The 12,511-nt window shown below is 31.2% G+C and overlaps 2 protein-coding genes across 2 annotated transcripts; both read left to right on the top strand.

Annotated features, from left to right (window-relative positions):
* The first annotated feature begins 4,019 nt into the window (after window positions 1–4,019).
* On the top strand, window positions 4,020–7,299 carry LOC145754665 (cytoplasmic polyadenylation element-binding protein 1-B-like). Its single transcript, XM_082570766.1, has 12 exons — window positions 4,020–4,137; window positions 4,263–4,337; window positions 4,526–4,894; window positions 5,058–5,129; window positions 5,255–5,412; window positions 5,509–5,758; window positions 5,853–5,966; window positions 6,041–6,130; window positions 6,224–6,357; window positions 6,543–6,735; window positions 6,849–7,030; window positions 7,195–7,299. The coding sequence occupies exons 1-12, from the start codon at window positions 4,020–4,022 to the stop codon at window positions 7,297–7,299; spliced, it is 1,860 nt and encodes a 619-aa protein (XP_082426892.1).
* Window positions 7,300–9,118: 1,819 nt separating this feature from the next.
* LOC145755047 (zinc finger protein-like 1 homolog) lies at window positions 9,119–12,323 on the top strand. Its single transcript, XM_082571247.1, has 6 exons — window positions 9,119–9,282; window positions 9,659–9,770; window positions 10,126–10,319; window positions 10,720–10,920; window positions 11,050–11,279; window positions 11,502–12,323. Exons 1-6 carry the CDS (start codon window positions 9,181–9,183, stop codon window positions 11,776–11,778), a joined length of 1,116 nt encoding a protein of 371 aa, XP_082427373.1. The 5' UTR covers window positions 9,119–9,180; the 3' UTR covers window positions 11,779–12,323.
* The last annotated feature ends 188 nt before the right edge of the window (window positions 12,324–12,511 follow it).

The following is a 12,511-nucleotide window of genomic DNA, read 5'->3' as shown; positions in this document are numbered from 1 at the left end:
CACGTCTGTATATACGTATTAGACGATGTTTTGAAATCGGAGAAATTACCGCCTTTTTTCGAAAAAAGATATTCCCTTGGTAACCTATATGCTTTTAACTCAACTTTCGCGTTTTTAAGTGGTCTCGATTGTTGCGTCATCATGGTGGTTTTGTTACGTTTAAGTACCCGTTTCTCAGTCTTTATAGGTTAATATGTATTTTCGAAATAAACGCTCTATGTCGGTCAGGTCAAAACAATTTTAGAAAGTACTTAACCAATCGGAACGAAGTACGTCATCTCAATCAATATAAAATTTCGCGGTTTGTGCTTAAAAATGTGCGTGTTAAAAAATCAACTCAGAGCAAGTCGGTCAGCTGCAAAAATAACACAAACTAATTGGGATTAATTAACTCAGTTGGTTAACAAGTAAAAGTTAAAGGAATTAAACGCCCACAATCCAGTTAAGCGCCAACTTTTTCGCTTTTTGTACTAAGATTTGATTGATTACCAAATCAGGAGTCAATTTAAAGTAAATTGAATAGTTCAAAATTGAGTTAAAAACCACAATCTCATTATAAAAATAAGATTATAGATCGATTGCTGGTTTTTCAATTGCAATTTAATTAAATTTAGAGCTAAAAATAAATATTTATTGCTAATTTTTGCATGCAAATATACAAAATAAATTTAAAATTGTATTTAAACCAAAAATAAAAATTAAACGGTGCTTTTTAATTAACTAAATCTATTACCGTTTATTTTTATTAAATTATTATTTAAAATCAATAGGTTGAAAATTAAATAAAACTAGGAAGTTTTCTCAAACATACGACCGACCTATTTCCATATACACAAAGCACAAAAAACTTGGCAAACAAAAGAACAATACCCGACCATGTGGACATTTGAGTCGCATTTAACTTTGAACTCACGACACGATTTTTTAAAGGTCATTGTTGTTTAAACTTCACACTAGAAGCAGATGTCAAGTTTTCAGTCGCAGAAAAATCGATATTTGCGAAAATTAATTCCCAAAACTTCGTTTTAAATTATATCCTAACTTTTTATGCCTTTTTAAGTTTAAAATTTAGACTCAATACATTTACCATTAACTTACATCTTTTTGTTGCTGCGCTTTGTCGTAATCCACATATTACATGTCGCGTGACGTCATAATCCGGTTCAGTGACGTCACTATCGTTCACAGAGTCACGTGACTTGGAGCAAAACTCGCCCGAGCTGTAGCCGTCGCTGGAAGAATACGATGTCAGGTTTTTCGATTTCATTGATTTTTGAAGCAAAATTTCGTGGTATGAAGGATAATTTATTAATTCCAAGTTTTCATTGTTTTTATTTAAATTCCTAGTCATATTTTTGTTCCTAAAATCCTAAGTTTCTAATTTTTTTTTAATAAATTAGATAATTTTTAAACATTTTAAGTTGTCTATATACAAGTATATTGATTAAGAAAAATTATATGTAAAGTCAGTTATTAATTTAGTCCTAAAACTTTATCCTATTTTCTAAAGCTGTTGCTACAAAACAACTATAATACATCTATTTCTGTTTTTACATTCTACTGGCAATATATACCTCAAATGTTTGTTTAATATTGGAAAAAAATTTGTACCTGAATGTAACAGTTTGAGATAAGGCTATATATACGATAGATAAGACTCGCTGTAGACTGCTACAATTTCAATGCATGTTCAAGCTACGTAGGAATGCAAGTTACAATGCAAATCTTGCTGTTGTCTATAGTCCTTCCGATTCAGGTTATTGTTCGGAGATAAGGCCGCACTGTCCAAGTTCATACGGAACAATACCAGTCTCTATAAGTCTTATTTTCATGTTGGTTTTGTTAATAGATTTATTTAACAAATAACAATTTTATTTTCGAAATTCTGTATGTAGTATTTCAATTTATTCCTTTGTCTACAAATATTACTTATATAATTAAAAAATAAAATTATTTTCTAGTATCGTATCTGCTGTTATTATATTTTTAAATGCAACACAAAAAGACTTTTAAATTGAACCTGTTTAAAATATAATTGAACATAATTCTTAATACAACTTTGTCATTAAATAAGGCAACACATAGTCTGATAACTCAGCCAATAACATTGATTGAACTATAATGATAATTACCACTTTATAAATACACCTGTCGGTTTATTAAATCATAACAAAACATTTTAGTAACCAAGAGACGACTTGTTATTTTGGACGTGTTAAATTTTAACTCGTACAAGTGCAATTTTCATTGTTAACTTAGTACATGGTATTGAATGGAGTATATATACAATGAACAGAGCGTGATAAATTTGTTCCGTTTTAGTCCATGGTTTAGGTTCTTTTTGTTCGAATACCCGGCAGGGACTGACTAAAATAACTTTAAGGATTTGTTGAAATTCGGCACAATTAAATTTAGAATTTGTTGTTTTAGGAAATAAAGGAAATTTTACAAAGTTATTTGGTATTAAAAATAAATTAAAAATCTAAAAAATTAAAATGATTTTTATTTAAAAATAACTTTATTATAGCAAACTCTTTTTAATTTTGTTGGCTTAATTTTTAGATATATTTTTTTGTTTTCTATCTTGTTTAATGTTTATTATTACATTTCCTAATTACTATCTATAAATTACCAAAATTACACACTCTCTTATTTTTAACGATAATAATATATCCGAAATAGAATCGAGTTACAACCATGAAATTACATTAGAAGTGAGTTGAAATTAACACCTGCCTTTCCCTATTACATCAAAGCTATAAACCACTTCACTTTCATTTCCATAACGAGTATAATAACATGCTATAAAGCGTTTTATTATACCAACAAACGGCCTATTATATGCAATGACACGCTCGTAAACTTACTCTAAGACTGAACTACCACCTTCTACATGTACATGCATAAACTGCACCTGTATTTTGATGAACACGTGCTTCTGCAGTACAACTACTAATTATCGAAAATTAACCCAGGGGTGTTGTGAGAATGCGTCCGGTCGAATTACTTGCATTATAATCAGTATCACGCAACTTTGTGCCGGTTCTTAATATTTTTTATATTAAAATAATGTGGATTAAATTTAAATTCAATAAGTTATGTTAATAGATTGTTTTGGTTTTGTTTAAAAGACAAACACTTGCTGTGACATTGTCTTATGACAATCCAAGAGTAGTTGAATATTCAAAGACAAATACAGTCTAATATTGTTAATAAATATACACAAAATTTTAATCATTTATTTTACAACGGAATTGTTTAAAAATCTTGTTTTTTTTGTTAAAAATAAACAAAAAAGAAATTTATATGGTGTAAATCTTTATAAAATTATGATCGGCAGGTGTTGCTAGAGAACCTTACCTCAGGTACAACCCGTTAAATAATAGAAAAAATAGTGATTATTTTAAGTTAAAGTCACATAAAATTATTTTAAATAAATAGAAAACCTATTTTTTAATAAGTTTTATTGTTAAACACCTTTTTTATTTAAAATTGTTTTCTTGACATTTTTTTTTATTTTTTCTTAATTCTTTTTTATTGCCTTATTTAAAACACGGTTCGATCATCTGACCTCCATTTCTTGTCTTTTCTTTAACTCCCTAAAAGCAAATTCAAACGATCATTATTTCAGGAATTTGTTTTTGATTCGAAGTTGCTAGGCTATAAAAGCTAAAGTTTTGCCCATGGGTTCGACCATGAAAATAATTATGAAGTCATTGGAAAAGACAAATCTTTAAATAAAAAGTTAGTCTACTAATATTATAGTTGATTTAAGTTTGATTTATTGTCTGGACAATGTATTGAAGCATTGTGGCCGTGTTTAGCCAATTTAATCGTTTCAAAACACGCACAAAAACTGACTGAGAAATTTACTCGTTTTCCTGGAGCGCAAATCGCACGGCGCTCTAAAAATGCTGCGCCAAACCTCTTTTAAAAGCGCTGTTCTTTGTTTCAGTCACAATCTAGCATAACACTGTCCAACGGTTTGATTTTTATATGAAAGAAACTTGAGATTGAAAATGACCTCAGATATCGGCTGCCCTAATAACGATCTTTTTCGTAACATGAATAACTTACTTGGAAATACTTTGGATCTGAGAGGCATCGACAGTTCAGTTAAACCATCAAATGCAACGGGTAAATTTATTAACTGTTTAAGTTGTACACTGTTATAAGGCATTAAAACAGTCTATTAAGTTTGGTTTATTATGGCAATGTGTTGTAGGTATGGACATTGTTTAACTAAAAACTATTTTTTGCAGAAATATTGCAAAACTCTGTTCCATATACGACATGGTCACCACACAGCAATTCACCAGTCTCAAAAACTCAACAAAGCACAGCATTGCCAGGTATTTTTACTATAAAAATATCCTTTAGGTATAATTTTTATGTAATTAAATATGTTGATTGCGTCATAACATTACGCATGACTAAACCCATAGGCAATACATTTGATTGGTTAAAAATTGTCATCTGTTACTAATTAAAATAAGATGTACCAAAACGGTATTTTATTTTGCAGAGCCTAAAAAAGAAATTAAAAAGGAAATAGCCGACCTTCTGAACCAGTTTAGTGAAATAAATAACTCAAAAGACGCCGGACAGCAGACTTCGTTTAACAAGCTGTTAAAACAGCAGCAGACACACGAAAAAACGGCTACCACCGGCGGACACAAAGCCAACACCGAGGTACAGCAGCGGCTGAAAGATCTACAAAATCCGATGTCAGCCATCAGACGTACTTTGTCGGAGGGTAGTTCACAAAACTTGGGTCAACAGAAGGCCTACACGCAATCCGAATTACAGGCCTTAAACGACTATTACGCTGACCAGGCAAAATTGGAATTTGACACAAAGATTCGGCAAATGGTCAGCAGACAAGGGCGACCAGGTAACCAAAATTATGAATTTTTTTTCTCTATTTAAAGGTCAATAAAGTGTAATTTTATTGTGTTAAATATTGCGTAATAATCTAACTGTAATCATAATGGCAAAAACAAGTTGCGCAATAATATACATGTAACATTTGTTTACATTTTTTGTATCTGGTTTAGACTTTCAAACACTAGTAGATCATCTTCAAGTGCCACGTCGAAGCATTTCGTCAGACGTATTCAATATGCGAGGTATGGTAGTCATTTAATAACTTTTGAAAGTAAATTTTCCTTGAAAATTTTGGACTCAGCATATAGTAACCACCAATACATGCCCAACTTTTTATTCTCATATGTAATTATAATTTCGAATTAAGGACCAAGCCATCACCCTATGAACTCCAGTATGGCTTCAGCCCGAAGTGATGGCAGGAGTACAAGGTCATCACCTGACCCATGTGACCTTTCGTCGCTTAGCAACAACAGCAGTTACCTTAGTTCCGGATCAGACCCTGCTTCTATATCAGAACTAGTGGTAAATTACTTAAAATTAGTTAAGGTTTCTTACAATTTCCTATAAATGTCTTATATACTTAATAATAAGTGTGCCTAAATGTTGTTTAAATTGTAGAATGGTTTACAAGGCTTACACCTTAGCACCAACCCTGACTTGTTCATGGGCCCAAATATAATGGGAATGCCATCTCACCGTAGCCAGGAAATTAACATAGCTTCAACACCACGTCAATATGTTGCGAACGGTGTCCACCAATTGTCGCCAGGGATGAGTCCGTTTGCGGATCAGTTGCTGGATGTGGCATCAATTTACGGAGTGTCGGATAAGATGGAATACGATGCCAGGTTACATAGATCAGCTGCAGGTTTAAAATACATTTAATGAGCCCCTTAACTAAACCGTTGTGTTTATTTTTTAGGACATAAAGGCTTTTATAATAAACCGACTAATTCTTTTAGCAACCTGTGAAGCAACTTACACATGGAGCGGTCAACTTCCACTGAGACATTACACAAATCAAACTTATTCACCCAAAGTCTTTGTCGGTGGTGTGCCATGGGATATCACAGAAGGTAAAATATTTGCCTACATATTTTAGGAAATAATATATATTTTTTGTAATTTAAAATATATGAAATTTCTTTAGCTGCCCTACATTTGACGTTTAAACCATACGGTTTGGTACGAGTGGAATGGCCAGGCAAAGACATGAAGGGACCAAGATATCCATTAAGAGGTAAAGTATCTGAACAGTATATCGAGCAATTTATCAAGCTATACACAGGGTATTTACTACAGCCATTTTAAACCTTTCAATTTTGTATTCCAGCTGGTTATGTTTACTTGTTGTTTGAGAGCGACAAAGCAATCAAGAGTTTGATGTTAAACTGCACACAAGATGTTACTACTAACGAGTGTTTCTTTCGACTTTCAAGTCGACGCATGCGCAGTAAGGAAGTACAGGTAAGGTCAATGAATTAATTAAGAGATTTCCTACATTGCAATATAATAAATATGGGGTACACAACATTTAATTTTGTAAACTTAGTGTATTTAAATGACAAATTACAAATTTTTATATTTTATTAAAGCTGTTATTTGACAATGTTTATGTTTAGATGCATTTTTTATAATTCCTTTTTATATAGATTATCCCATGGGTTCTAACTGACAGCAACTACATGCGCTTACCATCGGTGAGATTAGATGCAAACAAGACAATATTTGTAGGTGCCCTGCATGGTATGATCACTGCTGAAGCACTGGCCAAGGTCATGAACGATTTGTTTGATAATGTGGTCTACTCTGGTATAGATACTGATAAGTACAAATATCCAATCGGTAAGTTAATATTTATTGAAAAATATAATGTTTTGTGTTAATAAAAATGAGAAAAAGGCAATTGTAAATTTTGTGCAAAATTAAGTTACTATCATTGTGTTTGAATTATACAGGATCTGGTCGTGTCACTTTCAGTACACACTCAAGCTACATGAAAGCTGTACGAGCTGCCTTCGTCGAGATTCGAACCCCCAAGTTCTCGAAAAAGATCCAAGTCGATCCTTACTTGGAAGACTCAGCGTTGTGTAATATGTGTCAAGCCCAGCAAGGCCCCTACTTCTGCAGAGAGCTACCGGTAGGTTGATATTTTTATAAACTAAACAATTCTTGTAAGGTCGTAGGTTCGATCCCCACTGCTTCCATGTTGATTGTTCTTAAATAAGGCCAATCCGTGCTATGTAAAAACTTTTTTTAAGAGAATTTTTTTTAACTTTTTTAATCGAATTTTTATTGTTTTAGGATTGTTTCAAGTATTATTGTCGACAATGCTGGGAATGGCAACACTCGATCGGGGAATTTCGAAACCACCGACCATTAATGCGCAACCAACGTCGTCGATTCTAAACTATGACGTCATAACGACAAGGAAAGTGGTTTGGTTTTTGATTTTGTGTGTTTTTCTCTAAAGTTCAATTTTTTTAGTATTTATTCTTGCCGAAACGGGCAAAATTGTCTTTTTTAGTTGGTTCATGTTGTGCGGCTTTTTTTGGGTTATTTTTCTTTGAATAGTTGCTTGTTTGATTGTCGTCTTAGATCATTTCAAATTGTATATTCTTTTTAGTTAAATTCTTTGTTTGTTTTTGTTTAAGCCTTTGCCACCAGCGCCTTAAAATAATATTTCATTTTAAATTAATTTTTTGGTCGTTGGCTGTGATTTAATTTTTGATTTTCAATGAGATTTTGACGTTTTATTTCCATATCTTGTTTTTCATTATTATTTCTTATTATACTCACTTTAGTTGTGGTATTGCTTTCTTAGCCTTTCAGTTGATTCTTATTTATTTTTTGTTTGATTTTTTATTTGTTGAAAAATTTTGCGAACGCACTCGTAAAATTTGTTGTACAAAAACGCGTAGTTAGAAAATATGTCGTATTAACCCCCGGTAATTTAACATAAAAGTAATTTTGAACCCTGGTCTAAGGCTTAGCCAATACTTTTTCGCCGTTAGACTATGACAAAAAAAAGAACTTTGAATAATGTAGTCGGGTTTAATTCTTACTATTGGCATTCTAAATTTACTAGTATTTTTTAAAAGTTGTAACCATATTTTTAGACGGCTTCTTATATTATTTTCTAGTCGAATTAATATTTGTTTTGTTTGTTTGATTATTAATGACTATTTTAACTCTATTTTTAGACAAGGTGCCTTTAGTTTGTTTGCTATTTTATTCCGATACAGTTCTAAGTCTTTGCTGCTTATTTTTATATTTTAACACAATTGCTTGGTTATACAGATATTAATATATTCTTACCTTTATTATTATTATAAAAATGCCAAGGTACTAAGTTGCCTTTAAAATTTGGCAGAATATTTATGACCAAAGCTTAATCAATGCAAAAGTTTTTAACCCTAACCCAGGCATATTTTAAAGTTTTTTTGTTGATGGTACACTTTAATTTCTACACATTGCTCACACTGTTTTAGCTGAATATTATATTGTGGATATTAAACAGATGAACGTAAAGAGTAAAACGGGGTGTCAATGGTAAGAACTAATACCTTTAACGGTTGGAATTGTATTGGTTTTGCCTTAGACCCCTAAACACTAATATTTAACTCCAGATTAAAATTAATTTACCATAATTTACCCCAAACCAAAATTTCCAAAAAACTTGTATATACAGTGCCTAATACTTTGTCGCATTTCGTGTTAAATCGTTATTGTTCGGTGTGTGCTGTAAATAGTTCATGTGTCGTGTATTCTTCCGCATTATTCGCCGCTTTTTGTGATGCCTGAATGTTTATGGTTTTTGTGATGTATTTCTCTCGTTATTTTCACAACGTTCGATTCAAGACTTCATTTTTTCTTAAGTTTTTCATTATATTTGAGCACTGCATACAAATCAAAACTACTTGTGGTTTATTTTACAGCCTTAGACCAAGACAAAAAGCTTCTTTTATACAGTAAACTTTATAAATTTAACAACTTATAAAGAAAGTAAATATGTTAAATTTATATTTACTGTAACGTAGTTTAGAAGTATTTGAATTTTTATTAAAGAAACTACTTGTTTTTTCTGTTAATATTTATATTAGGGAAAAAATGTTTTAAATATATTACATGGGGATAAACTTAAAAATATAATCAACGGTGCATAACAGAATATGATACCTATCCATAACGTACGTGTTGTTGTAAATTTTTAGCTTTTAACGTGTAGGTTTAGTTAATTAAAAGTTTCATTGTTGTTTAATAAGCAAAAAGTGGGTAATATATTAAAAAATGGGGCTTTGTAAATGTCCCAAACGAAAAGTAACAAATTTATTTTGCTTTGAACATCGTGTAAATGTTTGTGAGCATTGTCTTATAGAAAATCATCCGAGAGTAAGTTTTTGTTTTTTAAGTTTAAAAACCAGTTCGTTGTTACTACATGAAATTGGTATTAAAATATGATGTTTTTTTGCTTATATTTCTTTACTTTGTGTTTGTAAAAGTTATTCAAGTCCTGGTTTTGATCTCTATTTCTCTAATGACATCGTGCCCTTCAGTAAGGCGCTATAATAGTTTAAACTTTTGCAGACCCTATACATAATCAGCAGCCTAAAAATCAGAAAATTATTATCCATAATATTCCAAACTGACACTGGTAATTTGAGATTGAGTAACTGATGTTACTCTATCTCCAGGTTGTAAAGTAGACCTTCCTACATCAGGGATAAATAAATATATAAAAAAAATTAACATTATTTTTTTATTTTAGTGTATTGTGCAATCTTATTTACAATGGTTAAAGGACAGTGATTACAACCCAAACTGTGCACTTTGTAATATTACAATTTCTGAGGGAGATGTAGTTAGATTGCTTTGTTATGGTATATAAAAAAACAAGTTTGCAACTAATTTGTAAAAATAAAAATTGTAATACTTTTGCTTATATTGTTAGATTTGTTTAAAGACTTTTGTTATGTAATATTTTTAAACTAGTAATGCTTGTTAAAACTCAAAATAATTAGACCTACCTTCTAAAAAGTGTTTTTTTTTTATGAAAATATATTGCAATTAATTTTTTATTGTTAGATATATTTAAAAGACGATTGTTTATATTATTTTTAACTAGTAATGCTATATTGAAGCTCAAAATGATTAGACCTACGAACCCTTCCAAAAAGTGTTTTTATAGGCAATTTTTTATAGGGTTTTAATAGTTTCCATTTTCCAATTTTTTAGATGTTTTTCACACTGCTTGCTTGGAGAAACATTTCCGTGCTTTGCCTTCGAACACAGCACCAGCGGGTTACAGATGTTATACTTGCAACGCAGCTATTTTTCCACCCCCAAATCAAGCTGGTTTGGTAACAGACAACTTAAGAGAGGTGCTATCGAAATATAACTGGGCTAGGGTTGGTTTATGTTTACCCTTGGTAAGTAATATGTCTCTGATTATTATTTTTCTAATTAATATAATGATTCGACAGCATGGTGTAGTTGTAGTCGAAACCCTTGGCTTTACTAATCACTACATGAGGTCCTGGGTTCAATCCCAACTGCTCTCATGCTGTAGTTTCCTTCAGTAAGGCACTATAAAAATAATATAACTCCTGCTGAGCCAGGACTTAATTAGCAGCTTAATTATCTAGCAATTATATTTTATAATATCTCAACCTACCAAAGGCAACTTGAGACTGGTTTGGAGTAACTAATATTTCTCCATGTTTATAAAAATAAAGTCGACCTTTCCACATTATGGTTAAATAAATTTATGAAATAAACTAATATTGTTACCCTATGCCTGTTTAACTAATATATTCTTACACTATTTAGATAGATGAGCCTGCGGACAGCCAAACAGATATTGATGCTGAACCATTCATATCTGATGAAGATAAATTTGATAATAGCAATTTAAATGATTTAACGATACCCTACAATACTTCTAAAGATTCGTTTATGTCAGACTCCAATTTGAACACAAGCCTTGATAATGCTTACTCAAATAATACTGAAACATGGAATAACTCTATGGTAAGATATTTTTTGTATGGTACTTAACAAATTACACCAATGAAAAAAAAATTTTTTCTACTATAGGCCTGTACACATAGTGGTTATTGACTATTTAAATATTTCACCAATGTAATATTTTTTTATTAGAACCAACACAACCATATAACAGCCACCACCCATACTCCATCTTTAAACCATTCTACTGTGCTAAATATTGACCAGGTGGCACCACTTGACTCTGGTGACATGGTGACGGTGGCACGTAAAGGTGGCAGAGATCTGCCAGTTGGCAGAATATCGTTAGGACACGAGGACGTCGATGGTGCTAATAAATATCAAAGAAGATCGGCATTGTCATGGTTTCGAAGATGGCTAAAGTAAATTTTTATTTAATTTTAACACATTTGATTTGTATTACAGAAATTTAAGGTTTTAGTATTCTTTAAGGTTTTTTAGATTTTAGTAAAACTGACTTAACTCCTTTTTTTATCAAAAAAACGCCTTCTTTTGTAATTACACTTTTGATTTGGATTAAAGAAATTTCAGATTTTTAATATCATTTTACTTTTAAATTTTTATTAATAATTTTATTATTTTAGGTCTAGATCGTTACCAAGACGTGGGTATACCGATTCACGTTTTTTACCGCGTCGCACTATTATCTTACTCTTTATCGGACTTCTCGCGCTTCTAACCTTTATTGTGTTCGCCACTAAAGTCGGTAGAGGGTCGACATCAAACGACCCTAAGTTTGACCCCCTTTTTAACCCCAATATTCACGTGGCTCGGCATAAACGCGACGGTGCTGTATATGGTAATTATGAAGCAATAGAAGACCCGTTGCAAAAATTGCAAGGCCCTGCAGGCGGTGGATGATTTTAGTTTTTTTTTTAAAGTTGATTCTTTATTCTTGGTTTTGTTATTACTATGGTAAGAAAATTAGCTTGATTTGCTATTGACTGATGCCCTACTAATGCACTCTTGTACTTCTTTTGGAGCCAAGGATCTTTTATTCTTTAATGATCCCACACTGCATATAATAAGCCTAATTTTTTGAAGCTACAGTTTTGAAGTCGAATCAACTGCTTGCAAATTATTGAACTACCCCCTTTTTTATTTTTAACTTAATTTGTGCTTGGCAAAAAGTTCTTGTGTCCAATACCACGTATAATATATGCAGAAAGAATAAGTTATTACACATGCATATACATTTATGGTTTTAAACTACTAGAGGCAATATGATGTAACAAAATTTGGTTTTAATATTTTGTATATAATTTTAAAGTTACTTGTGATGTATTTGTTGTATTATTTATATAATGATATTTTTATTTATTGTTATAATATGGTGTTTGTTTTAATATTTGGATATTTTGTTAATTGATAGTTTTATTATTAAGACTAATATACATATGAGATTATATAAATTAAACGACAAATTCTATAAAGAAAAGAATGAATTTTCACAGTTAGATTTTTGGTTTATTTACAAAAAAATGGACAGTTGGCAGTAATACAACAAATATACGCAGAAAAAGCATGGAACTAGTAATAAGCAATACTGTATTGAAGATAGCAGGTAAGTAGTTGTGCAAGTTGGGTAAAAATT

This window comes from Corella eumyota, chromosome 6, assembly GCF_963082875.1.
Source record: "Corella eumyota chromosome 6, kaCorEumy4.1, whole genome shotgun sequence".
Classification (NCBI taxonomy): domain Eukaryota; kingdom Metazoa; phylum Chordata; class Ascidiacea; order Phlebobranchia; family Corellidae; genus Corella; species Corella eumyota.
Note: the sequence above shows the minus strand (reverse complement) of the source record. Positions and strands in the feature narration are given on the sequence as shown.